The following is a 19,302-nucleotide window of genomic DNA, read 5'->3' on the forward strand; positions in this document are numbered from 1 at the left end:
ACTCAGTTCAGCTTAGTTCAGTGGAGTAGATTTCCCTCCCCATGAGTGGGTTAACATCAGTGCATCAGAGACTCCAAACATTTTTAAACCCTTAAAGGAGTACCGTCACACCGGTGTGACGGGAATGTTGGGAAATTAACATTCTAAAGAATATCTGGGTTCATTGAATTCAACATAGAATTTTAGAACCTTCAATTGTTGCGGAACTTAGAATGTTCAAAAACCTACACCTTTAAGGGTTAAATGAATACTTCAAGCACATTTGGTACATATCCCCCTATACTGCTCTTTCTCTGTCACAACCAACCAGACAGACAGCAAGCATGTTTACATTAACATAATCATATGTACAACATTCCATTCGACTGACCCATCTGTACATGCCCTCTCCTTATAGTGGGGGACCCGCCCCCACAGACTGAAATTTAACGACTTAGCTAGCTTATCTTAGCACAGATAGGTCTGCAGCGTTGGGGCATGTGGAGTGCTCTTTTTGAATATTGGGGGAAATTTTTGTATGGTATGGCTGTCTAGCAGAACAGGGAGCCTCCAGAGACGCTTTTCTTTTTGTCTTTTTCTTTTTAAAAGGCTCACAGGGGAGATACACAGACCCACACACACACACACACACACATCCTCCTGTTGCTCTGTGAAAGTTAATGTGACACACTGCTGAAAGGTGGTTTGATCGTCAGCCTCTCATCACTCTCAGCTCTGCAAATTCCTGTGTCTCTGTACTTTCCGCAGCGACGGCGTTTGATGGATGTGGTGGTCGCTCGGCCGTCATCAAAAACACCGCTTTTTTTTTTTTTTTGGACAGCTCTGCAGTTGGGTGTCAACGGAGGAAAAGAGGCAGGCAGAGGAGAGAGAGAGAGAGAGAGAGAGAGAGAGAGAGAGAGAGAGAGAGAGACAGAATATGGGAGGACAAGCAGAGACTGTAAACAGCACTCAAAGATATCCTGTCAGGGAAGAAAAAAAGAGAGAGAGAGAGAGAGACGGAGAGGGAGGGAACACTCCAGGAATTCGGGTGGAGTAGAGAGGTGAAATGATGGAGTCTGGAGCGCAGTGGGAGAGGTGGCATAAAACAAACTTTCAACAAACACTGCGATCTGACTTTTACTCTCAGCTGTCCAGTTCTGTGTGATCCTGCTGTGCTCACACAGAGCAGCCAAAGCAGTCTGCTCAGTTGGCTGCTGCCTGTGAATCGAATAGACACTTTATAATAATGATAATAATACTGTTCAGGGTTCGGACAGTGTCTGCCAGGAAATTCCAGCGGGATCCCAGCTTTGAGGCCTGTTTTTCAGCCACCAAAGAGCTGCTTCCCCCTGGGATACTCAGTGCAGTGCAGACTAGTAGTTTAAACAAAAACGGCAGGACATTTCATAGCACAATCAGCATCCAAAACCACATACTGCAGTCAACAGCCTAGCAAGTGTGTTATGCATAATGTTACTTCCTAAGGAATTGGCAGACTTTTGAGCAGTTCCAGGAAACTGTGCAGCTCATGGGATAGTGAGCCTTGCTTCCACTAGGGATTTAGAGATGATGCTGAACTGGAGATTCAAAGTGGCGGACGCACTTAATACATTACTGGCGTACTATTTAGCCCACTAGGAGGCCGTTCTGGGTGCAAAGGTTTGGACAAAGGACCTCTAAACGTGACCTCTGTGATGTCCTTCAGAACATGACCTCCTCGCAGCTGCCGTAGTCGCTCTCCACCATGTCGAGCGGCGTAGCTCGGCGACGGCGTTTAGCGGGTTCTTGGCGGCTGGAAGCGCTGGCCTGCCGTGGCGGGAGGAGCGCTGATGGCCGGAGGGGTCCGGCCGTCGGAGGCGTAGGACGGCTGCGCCACGCTGAGCCGCATGCTGAGGCGCTGGTATGCGCTGCCCCCGCCGCCCGACACGTTGTCCATGCTGCGGGCGTGCTGGGACGGGTAGTAGCTGACCGCCGTGTACTCGTTGGGGCACTGGGCGCTGGGCAGCGGCTGCCCGTCCGGGCCCAGGAAGTCGTCCAGGTTCTGGTTGCTGTAGCAGGGCGGGAGAGGGGCGCGCCGGTCCGATCCCCCTCCGATGCCGCCGACCCTCTCCAGCGGGAACGGGAAGCCGCCGAAGCGCGAGTTGCGCCGCGAGTCGCCGGACGTCGACGCCGGGTAGGTGCTCTCCACGATGTCGAACTGGGGGAACTCCTGGACCGCTGGCCGTCCGAAGTAATCTGGGTCGGCTGGATAGACTGCAGATGGGGAAAGAGAGAGAGAGAGAGAGAGAGAGAGAAAAAGAGAGAGCGTGAGTCATTACCATAGCCAACACTGCAGGGCTCCATGAAGCGCCGGCTGTCTCAGATCCTCTCTCGGGCCTGACCCACCTAATTCAGCTGATCAAAGGCCCCGTGAATGTGCTGAGTGGAGCAGGACTGCTTGAGCAAAGCCGAGACACCCCTCGCATGCAAAACCACTAATACACACAACACACAGCCCCACCGCTCGCTAGCTAAACGCTAATCGGCCCCGTTTCCTACACTGTGTACTCTCATACAGCACTCTCATACATGGGGGTTTTTTCCTGTTGAATATTTCCAGGTGGATGTTGTCTCTTAAGTGCACAGCAGAATTTAGCTGAACAGGTTGTGGTGAAGTGCCTGAAGAAGAACTGCCTGTGGCCCTTGGTGGTCATTAATAAAACTCTTGACCTGTTTCTGTGGCTCCGTCAGCAGCAGCACCACACACGCACGGAGAAAACTGCGGATCATGGGGAACATTCTGTGTTTGTTGTGTGCGGTGTGAGTGGGCTCCTGAGAGGTTAACGAGCGCTTCATTTACTGTGGGTCCGGCAGAACAAACAGTGACGCAGCTGCGCCATGCATCATTTAAAACTCAACGCTGCTCAACCTGGCTCACACAGACAGAAGGCACACTCTTTAGCAGAGCAAGACTCACTCCATTTAATGTGTGTGCGTGTGCGTGTGCATGTGCGTGTGCGTGTGTGTGTTTGTGTGTGTGTGTGTGTGTGTGTGTGTGCCACTCTTGTCAACTGCGCAGGTTGCTGTGCTTGGTATGTGACAGGGCTGTCAGCACGAGGCTGTATTTTAGCCTAAGAGTGAAAGATACGGTGAGGCGAGAAACAGACAGTGAGACAGTGAGAGAGCGTGCAAGGGGACGAGTGGAATAGTAAGAGACAAGGTCAGACAAAAAGTTAAAGAAGGAGGGAGGGAGAGAGAGAGAAGTGAGAGTAACAGATAAAGAAAAAAGAGGTAGAGAGACAGAGAAAGACAGAAGAGAAGGTGGACTGCTAGTATAAACATGGCACATGTTTCTGTGATTATTTAGGTAGTCATAACTTTCCCATCTCAGAGGATTTCCTTGTCCACATACTATTTCCTCTCAGTCTAACAGCATCCTCAAGTCAAGGATAGAGCAAGAGCAACCCATACATCCAGGAAGGGACAGCATCAATCTGCATGAAACCGTGCATGGACGTCTGCAATTTATGCATCAGTGTAGGCAATGTATGAATGGTGAAGCAGTGCCCACCTTCATAGTCCAGCTCCCAGTTGTGTTTGGCGATGGACTCGTTGTCGGAGGTGGAGGGAGGGGGCGCAGGCTGTGGGAGGTTAGGTGCCACCTGGCACACGACGGGAGCCGGGGGCTTGGCGCTGAGGAGGCTGCCCCTCTGGGACTGGCCGTGTTGCTTCAGCGTGCGGAAGGGGGTGTTGTGGTCCAGGTCGCCGGGCCGCGAGCCGATCAGAGTGCTCATCTCCATGGGGGGCGAGTCGTCCCCGCCACCGCCGGCCGCCAGCATCATGCTCTTGGTGAGGTGCGGCGGGAAGTAGCCGTTGGAGTCCTGCACGCAGACGGGCTTGTGCTTGCGCTGGCGCACGTAACGCTTGCGCAGGTACACGAACGCTGCCACCAGGAGGAGGAGGCCTATGACTCCCGCCACGATCTCCACCATCTCCAGGTAGGTGATGCCGCGCGACAACTGGGGCAGCGGGTCGCAGTGGAAGGACCGGTCGGCCCGCTTGCAGTCGTAGCCACTGGGGCAAGGGTTGGGAGAACAGGGGTCCAGCAGGTTCTGACACCTAAGCATTCACAAAGGGGAGATCAAATCGAGAGGCAAATTTAGAGCTTTTTGTTTTTAGAGTATTTTCAGACAAGTCGATACTATTGTAACACATACAAGAACTTACTGTAAGTGGATTTGGTCTAAAGGCATGATGTATCTAACAATTACTTTCATCATAGCATTACATACATTAGGTAGGGGATAACGGCCGCCGAGGTGTCCTGTTATACGGAATGAATGGACGAGGGTGAGAGGCAAAGAACTCCCTGACGTGCAGCGGAGGGGAGTTGCCTCCACCCAAGTCCATTAATTCCGTATAGCAGGACACCTCGGCGGCCGTTATCCCGCTTATCACCCGGTTGCCACAAATAGGCAATAGCCATGCCTTTGTAGCACGCAAAGGAAACAAGCAGTTCCGTTTAAAAAGAAGCTGACTTGTTTGTTCTTAAACTTGTACTTAGTTTGTTGTAAAACTTTCTTTGGCTCCCCATAACAGCGATAGTGTGTGCAGTTAACTTGTTTACAGTTGATTCCATTGTTGAGAAGCCTGCTTCCAGGCTCAACCGTCATCCTACTATGGCAGTTATACTGTAGGTACCATTCATAAGCATTGATATGGAATGGTGATTAAACCTTTTTTACCAGATCTACTTCATAGGTTCAGATTTAATAGCCACCCCACCAGCCAATCAGAAAAGAGTATTTCTTCTCTCCGGATGATAACATACATTAACTACGTCAAAGTACGTAAAGGAACTGCACCTTAGGATATAATGCATAGAAGTGCCCTTGATTGAATGCTTGTGTTTTTGTGTATGTGCGTGTGTGTGTATGTGTGTGTGTGTGTGTGTGTGTAGGGGTGTGTGTGTGTGTGTGTGTGTGTGTGCGTGTGTGTGTGTGTATATGTATGCATGGTATGTGTGTGCGATGTGTGTGTGTTTGGTATGTGTGTGTGTGTGTGTGCGTGTGTGTATGGTATGTGTGTAATCTGTGTGTGTGTGTGTGTGTGGTATATGTGTGTGTGTGTGTGTATGGCATGTGTGTGTGTGTGTGTGTGTGTTTTAATGGTATATGTGTGTGTGTGTGTGTGTGTGTATGGTATGTGTGTGTGTGTGTGTGTGTATGGTATGTGTGTGTGTGTGTGTGTGTGTGTGTATGGTATGTGTGTGTGTGTGTGTGTGTGTGTGTGTGTGTGTGTGTGTGTATGGTATGTGTGTGTGTGTGTGTGTATGGTGTGTGTGTGTGTGTGGTATGTGTGTGTGTGTGTATGGTGTGTGTGTGTGTGGTATGTGTATGTGTATGTGTGTGTGTGTGTGTGTGTGTGTGTGCATCCCTCACCTGCTCCCCTCGCTGTGCTGGGTGCAGTTGCAGAAGTAACCTTGTGGCTTTGGCACACACAGTCCTCCGTGGATGCAGGGCTGGGAGGTGCAGGGGTTGTCTGCCAGCTCACAGCTCACGCCAAAGAAGCGGCCGGGACAGCTGCAGCGCACGTCTGTCACACACACACACAAACACACACACACACACACACACGCACACACAAACACACACACACAAACAAACAAACACACACACACACACACACACACCATATAGGTCAGTCAGGAATGACTAACACTATCTCTGCCGCCAAGAGACTGAAGGTGGAGGTAGCTGCAGAGGAAATTGACCTGATAACTGACCGGAGAGGTGGTGGTACATTGGATGTCCTACATGTTCTACATAGTGGTCATGAATATGCAGAGGCCATTAATCTGAGAGTGTTCATCTACAGGCCGTCACGGTTTACGATGCCTCATAGGTGTCACAGGTAAAGATTTCTTTTAAAATCCTATCACTATTGGCCTCTACTGAAAAGTGATTATGAGCATCAGAGTCAATATGTGAATCCATGCACATGACAACATGCTTAAAAAGTCACATGGTAAGTTACTTAGTGATGGTGTTACTTTCAGGAAAAAAGTCTGCGCCGGAACTATAAGTTCATTATGAGTAAACTTGCCATGCTTAACTTGGAATGAACCTATTTATTATAGCTATTATCGGCATTGGCAGGCGAAAAAACAAACAAAAAAAAAACAATTAAAAGTTTGTTAATAATGAGGCTATTGATCCTTACTGAAATTGGATAAATTGCCTTAATTAAAATCCTCTTGTTGTGTCCTGAACAAACTCTCACTCATTCAGAGACACAATAGTTGCGGCTCTGAAAATCACTGTTCTTTGGCTATTTTAATCATAGCTTTGACAAGCTGGTTTCTATCCTTTCATTGCAGTCGGTGTGTATTTTACGAAGTGACATACGCCTGTCACACTTTCATCTCCCTCATCTCGCAGTCGTTTATGCGGAGGCTGGCCGCTTTAGAAACCACCCACCCACACACACACACACACACACACACACACACACACACACACGGCGTTCTCTCGTCTCTCTGACTGAAGCCACAATCCTACAAATCACATGGCATTGTGCCAAACGACAATGGTAATGACTACTTCCCTGCAGATGAAAAGGGAGAAAATGATAAGAGTCCAAATAACGCTGAAGCTTATCCACAAGCCTGGGGGCTTTGTTGCCATGTGTTCTTCCCTATCATCCATTATCATATTGACAGAGAAAAGCTACCTGCTTCCTGCCCGCCGTCATGGTTACCTTCCCCAAGGAAAAGCACGCAAACAGACCGAGCCCCGATATCCCACTGTGACATTTCACAAAGTTTTATCTTTCCCATGCAGCTGCCCGTACAGACTGTCAATGCCATTTATATGACTGATTTTTATATTGGGGTTTAAGGTAAGAGCACTACAAAGGACCGCTTCACTTGGATCTGCTGGTATATTCAGGGCAGCATCCGTTTCATTTTAGTCAGCGCACGTTTAATTGAATGTTTTTTTTACTAATAATGCTGGATTACTCCTTTATGTTACTTTTTACGATTGATTTTCAACTATTTCAACTATTTGTGCTTGAAAGTAAAGAAAGTCTCCCTCTCTGTTGTTGTTAGTCAATGGGAAAACATGATGAATCATAATGGCCATGATCATTATGCATTCAAACAGCTGAGTGCTGAGAAAAGAGGCGGACTCAAGCTGCGGTGGTTTCAAAGCGCTCTCACCCACCTCCACTCTCGTCCTCCTCGCAGGTGCCTCCGTTCTGACAGGGTTGGCTGGCGCAGCCGCCCTCCGCCGTGCAGCACTGGAAGATCCCGAACACGCGGCTGCCCCCGGGGCCGGACGACGCGGCGCGCCCCAGCTGGGCCTCGGCCGTGCTCACGGCCTGACCGTTGACCTCCACGCCCTCCAGGCAGCCCCGGAGGCCCCCGGCCGGCGGCAGCGACGGCGTGCGCTCGCGCAGCCGCTCCAGCTGGGACGCGGCGCCGGTGGCACCGGTGGCGAAGAGCAGGGCGCCGCGGGGACGGACCAGCCGGCAGGGCTCCGCCAGCGTCGCGCGGACGGGCGAGCCGCGCCCAACACCATGGCCGTCAACGTCCAGGCTGAGGGACGTGCCGTTGACCTCTAGGCGGACACGGTGCCAGCGGCCGTCAGACACAAGGTGCCCGCGTACGTGGAGGGTGCCGGGGAGCTGGTTGCCACAGCTGTGCTGGAAGTGCAGCTCTCCATCCTTGAGCTAAAGCAGATGGAGAAGAGGGAAGCTTTAGTTTCAGGTCCATTTTTTATTAAAAAAGGAGTTTAGAAAAGCACTCATCATGCGGTCATGACGTGCACATTTGTAACAGGTCCTCTGAGAGACTTCAGTTGGGTTTGATGTTAATGATATCTCTGGTAGAGAACATGATGGATTATGAGTGGCATGGTGAAGGGATATATTTTACCAATCATACATCAAGTACAGATAAGATGTGACAAAAATGTATCAATGTCGGGACCCGCATCAATAATGAAACATTGAGATCCAGAAATATGGGGAGCACAGAAAAAAAAACACCCTCGAGACGTAAGTCATTCTTTTTTGATATGTGCACCCCATGTTTAAAGATAGATGATTCAGCTGATCCAGAATGCAGCTGCAAGGGTCCTTATGAAAGCCAAGAGGTCAGACAACATCACACCCCTACTCAGAACTTTACACTGGCTCCCAGTCAGTCAAAGAAGTACTGCTCCTTGTTTTTAAATCACTAAATGGGAGGGGGCCCACTTATCTTGTAGACCTCTACATTGTTACATTCCTTCGAACCCTCCCTTATGTAATACGTTTCATTTATTTATGTATTTATTTATTTATTTATTTATTTATTTATTTATTTATTTATTTATTTAATCTTCATTTTATATGTGCAAAAGCACGTTGGGTTGCCATTGGTATGAAATGTGCTATATAAATAAATTGCCTTGCCTTGCCTTGATTGACATGAGACAGAATGAGTCTATTAACCCTTAAAGGAGTACCGTCACACCGGTGTGATGGGAATGTTGAGAAATGAACGTTCTAAAGAATATCTGGGTTCATTGAATTCAACATAGAATTTTAGAACCTTCAATTGTTGCGGAACTTAGAATGTTCAAAAACCTACAGCTTTAAGGGTTAAATGTGTGCTTCAGATGCCAACTACACACAAAGTACCACTGATTTTATTATGACCGCCGCGCAGCGTACTCTAACTACGTTTTTTTTCTTTCTTTTTCGCATGGCAAATTTTCCGTCAAGGATTCCCGGGACACTGAAAGACCGGGGTACACGAAACTTAGTGGGCATGTAGCCCCACATGGATAGCATGGAACCATTGTTTTTTGTAGACACAGTTTTCTGTGAATATCCTGAGAACCGTAGGGTTTAGGAGGACCACCTTTTTTTGTTTGTTGATCTTAAGGGGCCATGTCAACCCATTCCATAACCACTCATTTCATGTATAGCACCACCTAGTTAACTCATTGAGTGCCAAAAACTTAATATTACGTTTTTCCTTCCCACGCGTTGAGTGCCAAAAACGTAATATTACGTTTTTAGCTTTTTTTAAATTACGAAACTAGACACTCTAACACACCTTATATGTGATTTTGGGAACTCTGTGATAAATGGAAATGAAATATATGACGATGAAGTTTCGTGGACTTTCGTTCATGGGGGGCCATGCAATAAATACGTATGACACATACTCACACAGTAGACATACTGTATGTGCGCATGCATGCACATACACACACACACAGGCACATACACAGGCACACACACACACACACACACACACAAACACACACACATACACACATAAACATAAACATGTACACGCACACATGCACACAATTCAAGAATTTCTCAGAATTATGAACAGGCAAGATGGGGATGGGGTTGTATAAAATGTATTTTATATGTGAAATCTATGTAACTAATCATGTTTTGGTACTTGTTGTCTAGCAGATACCATGAGAATTGAGTGTGCATAATGCAAATCAGTGAGACAGTTAGAATCATATATGCCTTTCAGCGTGACTTATTTTTGTGGAAAAAATGTGCTGGACTGGGCGGTGGCCATATTTTGTACCGCTCTGCGGTACATCTAGTTATTTCTATAGTTGAAACACTAGTAGATGCCTCATGCACATATATTGCCTCTGTGTAGATTTTACTAACAGGCAATGGCAGTGTACTGAATCATGAAAGCAAAATGTCTCAAATCTTCACACTCTTTGGTATGCATATCAGGTAGAGAAGTACTATGTGTTGAGATGACCCATACAAGGACATCGATGAATCAACGAGCATTACGATTAATTTTTATATCTGATATCTGTATCTGAATATCTGCATTTGCAGCAGAAAGGAAATTTGACTGCACACCTTGCATGGTCATCATGAGCTTTCTGTGAGAGAGACTATGCATGTAATATAGCATTACATTCAGTTCAGCAGATCTCACTGCCAAAACCCATAGAGCTCTAATAGCATTTGGCAAGCAAACTGCCCTAACACATTTCACCCAAGGCTGAAGAACACCTTCATCAATAATCTTAAGCAAAGAAAGAAGACAAAGGCCCAGCACGCACACTCCTTTCACGTGGGAGATGTGAAATGGCCCCTGGCAGTTCGGTGAGTGGATAACGGCACTGCTACCCCGAGAGGCCGATGCGTGTTCACCATCACGCTTCTTGGTGTTTTATGCCCCCAACGTTGTCTTCAAGGCAGCTCTGCCTGGAAGGCACTAGGGTTAGGCATGGGTTAAGGTTAGGTTTGGGATTAGGTTTAGGATTAGGTGCCTTTAAGTCAGCGGTGGCAGCGCTGCCTGGAAGATGTTGGGGGCATAAAACACCATCAAAAAAACAATCACCCCTACTCAGGAATACAAGGTCACTGTGTTTGAAAAGGCCCTGTAGTGTTTGCATAGGCTCTGTTATTATGCCCCATCAGCTAGTTCTAGCAGATAATATATTTATGCCCCCAGCATTGACTGCCTCCCTCCCTCTCCTCATTAAAACTGCATGCCATGACTTGTGCGTGTGGGTTTTTTTTTTTTCAAATTAGCAAAGCATTAGAGATGTACAGGGCATCCATTATTAATCTACTCCTATCACAAGAGGGTCTAATTGCTCCAGGAGTCTTTACAGGGGCCCTAAGAGGCGGTCCAGTTGGGGTATGGGACTCTCGGCTTCGATACGGGCAGGCAGCATGCACCCCGACCTGCACTTATTTGGCATTGCATATGCTTGTGTGCTGACGATATGGGATTTCTCACTGTTGCATTGTCTTGAGCTTCCCACTGGCATCTGACGGAGTATGATAAATCATGAGTGTTATTTTGATTTGTCTCGTGTGTGTACTGTACGTGTCCAGCTTTTCAAAGCTCAATGTGTTTGTGTGACTGTGCATGCTAGTGTGCATGCATGTAAATTCTTGTCAGTGTATGTGTGTATGTGTGTGTGTTGACTCCCACTTTGGGCATGATTAAAGATCCTCATTATCTGCAGTTACTGGAAATCCTCTGTTCAGCTGACGCTTCACAAAAAACACGAGACAGACCGAACGGGAGAGGAAGAGGAAGACAAAGAGGAAGAGGAACACTCTATAGGTGCCTCTCAGGGTTGGGTAGTAACGGATTACATGTAATCTGGATTACGTAATCAGATTACAAAAATCAAGTAACTATAATCAGCCCAGATTACAATAAAAAGATTATGTAATCAGATTACAGTTACATTGTTGGGGATTGCCTGATTACATTTTATCATGCAAATAATGCAACTTTTTTAGGATAGCCTAGCTATCTTTTAATTTGACAAGCAGTTCATTCGGATGTTCACTTTTTAGACTTTTTTAAGATATAGTTAGGAACAAAATTATTCATAACCCTGGCAAATATTGGTTTTCTCTTGACCAATATGTTTGTTCTCAATTAAAATGACACTTGCACATGCCAAAAGGTTGCAAGACAATGTGGTAAAAACATGGAATAAAAAAAAAGTGTTTTTATCTTTTTTTAACATTTTTATTAAACATTGCGTGTTCAAAATTATTCATACCCTTTTTACAATCACTGGAAACATCTTTATTTCCCGCTCTCAAAATGGTCCATATAATACCCACTAAGCCTCTTCATGTCTCCACAATGATTGTAGACTGCACCTTTTTAGCAGCAATCTGGGTTTTGAGGCAGGAACATTTGCCATCACTTTGGCCTTGTGCTCACTTTTTTGATGGATTGAGGTCCGCTCTAAAATGTTGATATTGTTCTCTGTTAACCATTTCTTGCCTTGTTTGGCTATATGTTTTGGATCATTGTGTGGTTTAATGTTCAAATGCTACCTTTTGGGGCAGCCATGGCCTACTGGTTAGGGCTTCGGCCTTTGGGCTTGCCGGTTCGACTTCACTAATTCACGGATTGGGATAAATGCAGAGACCAAATGTCCCTCACGGGATCAAAAGATATACTTACTTACTAACTTACATATTGGGGCAGGTCTCTCGGCACACTGCCTGATCTTTTCCTCCTAGCCTCTTGTTTTAGTGTTACTGTTTACTTTGAGAAAGTCACCAGGTCCCCCTGGTTGAAAAACATCCCAAAATAATAATTTTCTCACCCCCACAATTGAAATGGACATGGTGTCATTTGGGTTTAAGGCTTCCCTTTTTTATGCCAATCTCAGGCCATGTCCCTGGGTCAAAAAAATCCAGCGAAAGCTAAATTCTTTGTCCAGGTGTGCTCTTATAAAGGTTAAGCTGAGTTGTGCATGTTTGGAGAAGAGTGGAGGAAAATAGAATGAGAATTCTTTCATCAATTCTGTGGTGGTGTCTTTTACTTGATGGGCATATTTATTGAAGTCATCTAAAAGTAATCCTAAAGTAATCAGATTACGTTACATGTTTTTGGTAATCCAACTGATTACGTTACTGATTACAAAAATTGCCATGTAATTTGTAGTTAGTAATGGATTACATTTCAAAGTAATCTAACCCAACCCTGGTGCCTCTCCTGTCCTGTCAAAGCGGACATCAAACACACAAGGCTCCACAACGACCCAATGTGAATTAGGTCCACCCATGACAGAAAACCTAATTACCACAATCAATGCACCAGCCCCAGACAACTGCATCTAAAAGGGTATCTTTTTTAACTGTTTCTATCTCAATGCAGATCTTGTTCCCCCTTAATAATGTTAGATCCTGGCTGTCACTTTTCATAAATGCCTGTGCTGGTTAACTGACAAGTCACCTTTTCTTCTGTCTTGCTTGTCTGGGGTGGTTTTGTCCGAAAGGAAACCATTTCCATTTGAAGGGTAATTACTTTACTAGGGAAAAGAGGGAAAAAAAGGAAAAAGTCGGCAGCACACAGGGGAGTCGGGTGTGATTGTAATTCTACAAGTTTTCCAAGCAGATGAGCGGAGCTTTTGTGTTAAGTCTGAATATTGATGAGATCTCACAGAGGCTGGTGTTCATTTGTTAAAGGTGCCGTGGAGCAGGAGACGTGGGACAGGGACATAAATCCTGTCATGTTTCGTGTCAAAGTGTGTGTGTGTGTGAGTGTGTGTGTGTGTGTGTAGGTGTGTGCAAAATGTCTGTGTATGTGTGTGTGTGTGTGTGTGTGTGTGTGTGTGTGTGTGTGTGTGTGTGTGTGTGTGTGTGTGTGTGTGTGTGTGTGTGTGTGTGTCTGTGTGTCAGTGTGTGTGTGTGCATGTGCTTGTATGTGCGTGCATGTGTACCAAGTGTGCATATATGTAGCACGTATGATATTGTATGCTGGTGGATTCTTGGATGACCATGTTTAGCCATTCCTTTTGAAGCGCCTCCATGACAATGAAATGAACTGGTGTGCCAGCACTCAATACCCAGGAGATAAAGGAGCAAGGAAAGAGAGGGAGTCAGAGAGAGAATGAGAGAAAGGGAAAGAAATGGTTTTGAGCCACTTATATGGAATATTCTACTATGATGCATAAATAAGCAGGCTTGTGGGAAATCGTGTGGCAGGCATTTGATGTGCCGGATGGCTGTTTTATCAAGTCTTGACGGGTGTATTCTTTATCTGTCTCATAACTCACAATGAGATCGCGATTCTCTTACACAGCCCCGCTGCTGAGCCGCTCAGCCGTACTCTAACTAAGCTGAATTCCTGCCTTCCTATACGCTCTGAAAGTATGATGAGGGTAAGAGATGATAAAACACACAAACACACACACACACACACACACACACACACACACACACACACACACAGAGACTTGTAGACACAGACACATATGCATGGACATATGAAATGTCACCTATCTCACTCCTCAGTACACAACAGAAACCACATAGTGAGAAACCCAATCAGTCGTCATAACAAGGCTACCAGCAAGCAAAGGCATGAAGATGCACAGATACTGCCAGGGGTTTACTGAAGCAGCGATATCAAATCAGTATCCTTTGCTCTCCAAAAATCCCCATCGGAATGCACACATTCTGATTAACTCGCACAGCAAATACTTTCAGCGGTATTCAAATAAAGAAAAATGACTTCAAACTTGAAAGGTCGTTCAAACCTCACCTATGTGATGTGTGGCCTTAGTGATGTATTGCAGAAATGAGGACTGACCTGAAGGGCGCAGTCTGGAGTCTGAGGACCATTTTATATGCATTTGTATATGCATACCACACAATTTGTATGATATACATGCACATTCTTTGAGTTGGGAAAACGTATATAATTATGTTATGAATTATCGCAAAACAATTATATGACATGACACCGTTATTACATATAGAATTTCTCTGATACCGAAGAACCTTTCCCTTTTTGTGTAGATTCCACGGTCCTGTGTGCATCCTGTGTGTATTTTCTACGACTTTTGACCTTCACAACTAGAGTGTTGACATGAGACATGAGAGCGGGTGAGACCTTAGCCTACCTTTAGGGTTCCCCAGTCCGTTCCATTAGTGGCCATGATAACAGCTTGTTTCTGGAACGTCTTGATTTGGAGCGACAGGTGAAAGTGTTGCACCTGCTCGTCGGCTCGATAAAGGTACTTCAGGTAGCCGTGGCCGTCAAACTGAATCGCCGAGTCTGAAAAGGCAGAGATAAAAAAGCACCTCTTCAAAAACCCACATTACACTAATTTTCCCTTCTGACAACACCGGGCGCTTGCCAAACGCACCACAGCTGCCGCTGCGGCCTTTGCCAAAGCCTTTTGTTGTGCCACAGCTGGGCCCCTTTATTGTTTGGGAAATGGTTACATGAAATCCTCCGAGGTGAGCGGTGTTTGTTCCAAATCGCACAGCCGCTGCCCGCCTCTGTTTAATTTTTCTCACGCCCACTGCTGAGGATCAGTCAGAATGCATTTGGGCTTGCGGTTACGCTCCCTTTGCCAAATCATATGCGATAGCAATACCTGTGGATCATCATACTGTGGTGATACAACAGATAGGGATTAACCCAATTCCTCGGCATCGATGTCCAGATTTCTCCATCGCCAATATGCATTTGGAAGCCCGAGAGAGAGAGAGAGAGGAGAGAGAGAGAGAGTGAGAGAGAGAGCATTCCTTGGCAGGGGATTTGGCATGATGGCGTTCAGCATACTTTCATGCTTGTGTTCCTCTGAGGCCTATGCCGGTCAGACTAGTCAAAACAGTGTGATAACTCACGGGGTGCTAGGGGTCTTGGGACACGGTGACTAACTGTAGCGTCTGCCAGTGCCAACAGGAAGGCCGACATTACAGAAAAAGGAGATAATTATTCCTACTGGCACCAGGCTCATCCTTCTCTAATCCCTTCAGGCGGAGCAGACACATTCCCAGGTAGAGGATGTGCAGACGAGGGGAGGAAATGGAGGATCTGAATCAGAGTTAGTCAAATGAACCTGGGAGATGTCCTAGTGGTACCACGATTAAACCGTGTGAAATAAATTACAATAAAATTGCCAATCTGTGTCAGTTTCACCTCACTCTCTCATACACTCATACAATCACACACACACACACACACACACACACACACACACACACACACACACACACAGCTGGGTTAATAATATGCACCTGGTAATATGCACCTGGGGTATTGGGGAGGAGAGGTAGGCTACACTACTTCCCTAGTGAATTTAGATAACAGATGGGTGGATTGGTGGACATTAAAGTACAATATATACTGAAGATAAATGGATGGATGGATACAAAGACAGACATATTGCTAAGAAAGATAGATAGATTATATATAATTGTTGAAGTGAAGTGTTTTTTCAGAACCCTTGGAGGGACAGACAGTCAGACAGATGTAGTAGACAGACATAAAGGCAGAGTGTGGGTGATGGCTTACCGTTGCAGGAGCAGACGCTCTCCCAGCGGTGCTGTGGTGTGATGAAGCCCACCCTGGCCGTGGCATAGTGGGTGACTCTCTCCTCGCTCATGAGCACCGAGCTCCGGCAGCCACGCGGCGGGCACCCGGGCTCCAGGCAGCCGTCGTGGTGCAGCCGCAGTACACTCAGGCCCAGTCCCTCCTCGGCATTGGCCACCGCCCCCGCCAGACGCTGGCTCGACACCACCCCTTCTCCTGTGTCTCGTCCGCCGGCGCCCCCTTGAGGCCGCCACAGCAGCAGCACGTCCAGCACCAGGGAGTTGGGCTCCTGCTGCAGGCTGGCGATGTGCAGCTCGTGCCGGGGGAGGCCGAGCGCCGCGCTCAGGCTCCTCTGGAGGCCCCGCCAGTGGTCGCCCAGGAACTCCTCGGGCGAGAGGCCGGCGAGGCGAAGCCCGAAGCCGCGGTCCAGCATGCGCTGCCTGGCCGCCCACACGTGCACACGCACCATCGCTGTCGCCGCAAAGGTCCCATCGGACACGCTGACGTTGAGCGAGTAGGCACCGGGCGCCAGGTCCTGCTCGGCCACCACGCGCCCATCCGACTGGTCCACGGAGAAACGAGGGGTGCCGCCAGCAGCAGCGGGCGACTCGGACACCATCTGGAAAGTCAGGACATCGTGCAGGTCCTGGTCAGAGGCGTGGAGCTTGCCGACGACGCGGGCGGAGAAGGGGGCCCCGGGCGTGGTGGTGATGAAGACCTCCAGAGGGGACACCACCGGAGGGTACCGGCTCTGCTCCGTCACGTTGATCTTCACCACGCAGATGGAGGAGAGAGGAGGGTGACCGCTGTCCGTCACCTGGGGAGACACGCAAACACAAAGCATGAGTGAATCTGTCAATCATACACACACACAAATAAACACACACACACACAAACACACACAAGAACTTTGCTCATAGACTGACTTTGCACTTAGCCCAGCATTCAAATGAAGGCCCTACATCTATCAAAACATATGCAAAGTTTTGTACTCTAATGAATTATTCATATTAGCTCCTATTCTTTATGCAAATGTGATTCAGATGCATCTCTCCAAACACACTTCCCTACACATTATAAGCACTAAATCTGCTGGGTGTTGACTGCAGGGAGACATGGTGCATTAAATAGCATGCTACTCTCCATAAACTATGTTTTCAAACACAAACTCGCAATTAAACTGGCACTTTTCGTAAATTGCGGTGCACTGTAGAAAGTAAACATTTCAGAGTACCAGTGTTGTACCCACACATTTGTCAAACAAAAACCACATCAGACATGTACATCTTTTAAACGATAACTCTTTTTGTTCTCGTAGCTACTTCCCAACGACTAATGACTATAAATGGCTTGTACTGTATCTAGCTGGTCATGCAAGCTGGTTTATTGATACGTTTATTGATAATTATAAAAAAAAAAAAAAGGTTTTATCTGACTTTTCTTTCTCTTTCTTAATATGTTTGTCTTCCTCTCACTTATGGCCATGTTCTCATGCTGTCTTACCTGCACTTTGAGCAGGTGGTGGGCCTTGGACTTACTCTTCAGGGGTCCGGCCAGCGACAGCAGGCCGCCCTGGTCCACATGGAAGCGTCGGTCCTCGTTACCGGACACAATGTGGAAAGAGAAGGGTGGTCCGTTCTTGGGCGTGTCCTTGTCTGTGACCACCAGCTGCAACACACTGCTGCCTGTCGGCTCTCCCTCCTATGGAAACACACACACACACATATAGGGGTGTCCGTGAGTGTGTGTGTGTGAAGGTGTGTGTCCATGAGTGTGTGTGTGTGTGTAAGAGTGTGAATGTGTGTGTGTGTGTGTGTGTGTACGCAACTTGTTCTCACGCATATAGAAGGCAACTTTCCCCATAAAACACTGAGTATGCAGGTCTTTAATGTCTCCAAAGGTATCGTTACAAATGTTGTGGTGAAATTTGGTTTGGGGTATGCATTTATTTCTTTTTATACAATAATCTTCATAATGCAAAAAAAAAAAAACACACACAATTAACTATTAATTTATTGACACCTATTTGTCATCAAACAGAACTAAACATTCACAGCATTCACTACTCAGCAGTAATATTCAGACTCCTCTGCTGCGCAACAAATTGCTTGTTTCCTCCACCTCTAATTCCATCGGATTAATTAAGCAATAAGCCCCGAGAGCCCCCCACCACCACACCTATGGACTTATTGGCTTAGTGGCTTATTGCTTTTCTAAAACAGTTACTACATATATCTGGCAAGATTTCATAAAATAAAGCCACAGCAATGAGAAATGTAATGAGTTATTCATAGATAAATATTCTTCCGCCAAAAAGTATATTTCCTCAGTCAGAATGGTTGCGAAGCAACGTTGAGATGCAGCTACTCTCTTTTGTATCAAGTTGTGGTAGCGCAGTAATAGAATAGAACGAAATGTAGTCAAGGTGTACGTTTGTGCCAAATTTTACAACGCCATCAAACACGATTCAGCCAATCATAAACAAGGACCGGAACTATCCGTTTTAGAAATGTCCTTTTGCGATTGCAGTCAGGTTGTTTAGTTGTTTATTTTAGTTGATCACCCACAAAACATTCCCTAACTAAACATACAATATGTCAGCATGCACATGCAATTTAGTGCTCTTTTGGGTTCTTAGTAAATCAGGCCCTGAGTGTGACTATGGGTCTACACAATATCATTCAATGTCATTGTTTTATGTCACAGAGACTTCTGTGTGTTTGCATCAACCTGTAACAAATCACAGCCTGTACTCAATGAGGATCCATTTACTGTAAGATGTGAATGATCTTGTGAAGATGTGAAGATGTGATGAAGTGTCATTTTCTCCAATACCAAGATTAATAGACTGCTTTTTTACTATGACAATATAATGCTTTTCATCCCCTCGCTGTGGCTTAGGTATCTGACTTCATTTATTGTTTAGGCTGAGGAAAAGTATCGGCTAAGTAGTAGCTTGAACACAAACTACAGGCAAAGGAGAACAGAGTCTTAGTGTGAGCCTCAGCAACAGCTAATGGAAATGGATTTGTATCGGCACCCTCACACCCGTGTCGGCACACCTGCCGCGACGCCTTGACGCATGCACCTGCATACGCCTTGCAAGCACACACCCTTGCACACACACACACACACACACACACACACACACACACACACACACACATACTGACCAGAGACTAGATAAATTAGTTGGAACTGGAACTGGTCCATGGATGTATTACCCATGGAACTGGTCCATGGATGTATTACCCACGGTCAATTGAGGGTGTGACAGTAACAATGTAAGTGGAGGTAGCATGGCATGGTTGTTACTTAGAACACAAGTGCATACACACACACACACTGAGCAACAAGCACTGAGGTATGACAGGTGCCGTTAGAAGACAGATCAAATCTGTGTAGAACAAAGGGACCGAAGTGGGGTGAGGTATCAGGGTGAAAGGGGATTGACGCAAGGTAGGGGGAGAGGGGGGGTAAAG

At 46.5% G+C, this 19,302-nt stretch overlaps 1 protein-coding gene across 1 annotated transcript in view; it reads right to left on the reverse strand.

Moving 5' to 3' along the window:
• Positions 1 to 1,753: 1,753 nt before the first annotated feature.
• Positions 1,754 to 19,302, reverse strand: part of fat2 (FAT atypical cadherin 2) — a 54,060-nt gene continuing 36,511 nt past the window's right edge. Inside the window, exons 18-24 of the mRNA XM_048232166.1 lie at positions 17,324 to 17,521; positions 15,803 to 16,637; positions 14,400 to 14,554; positions 7,185 to 7,692; positions 5,400 to 5,553; positions 3,530 to 4,077; positions 1,754 to 2,232 (exon numbers count right to left, since the gene is read on the reverse strand). Of these exons, the coding sequence (XP_048088123.1) occupies positions 1,754 to 2,232; positions 3,530 to 4,077; positions 5,400 to 5,553; positions 7,185 to 7,692; positions 14,400 to 14,554; positions 15,803 to 16,637; positions 17,324 to 17,521 (2,877 nt within the window). The remainder of the gene's footprint in view (positions 2,233 to 3,529; positions 4,078 to 5,399; positions 5,554 to 7,184; positions 7,693 to 14,399; positions 14,555 to 15,802; positions 16,638 to 17,323; positions 17,522 to 19,302) is intronic.

This window comes from Alosa alosa, chromosome 21 (assembly GCF_017589495.1).
Source record: "Alosa alosa isolate M-15738 ecotype Scorff River chromosome 21, AALO_Geno_1.1, whole genome shotgun sequence".
Classification (NCBI taxonomy): Eukaryota; Metazoa; Chordata; class Actinopteri; order Clupeiformes; family Clupeidae; genus Alosa; species Alosa alosa.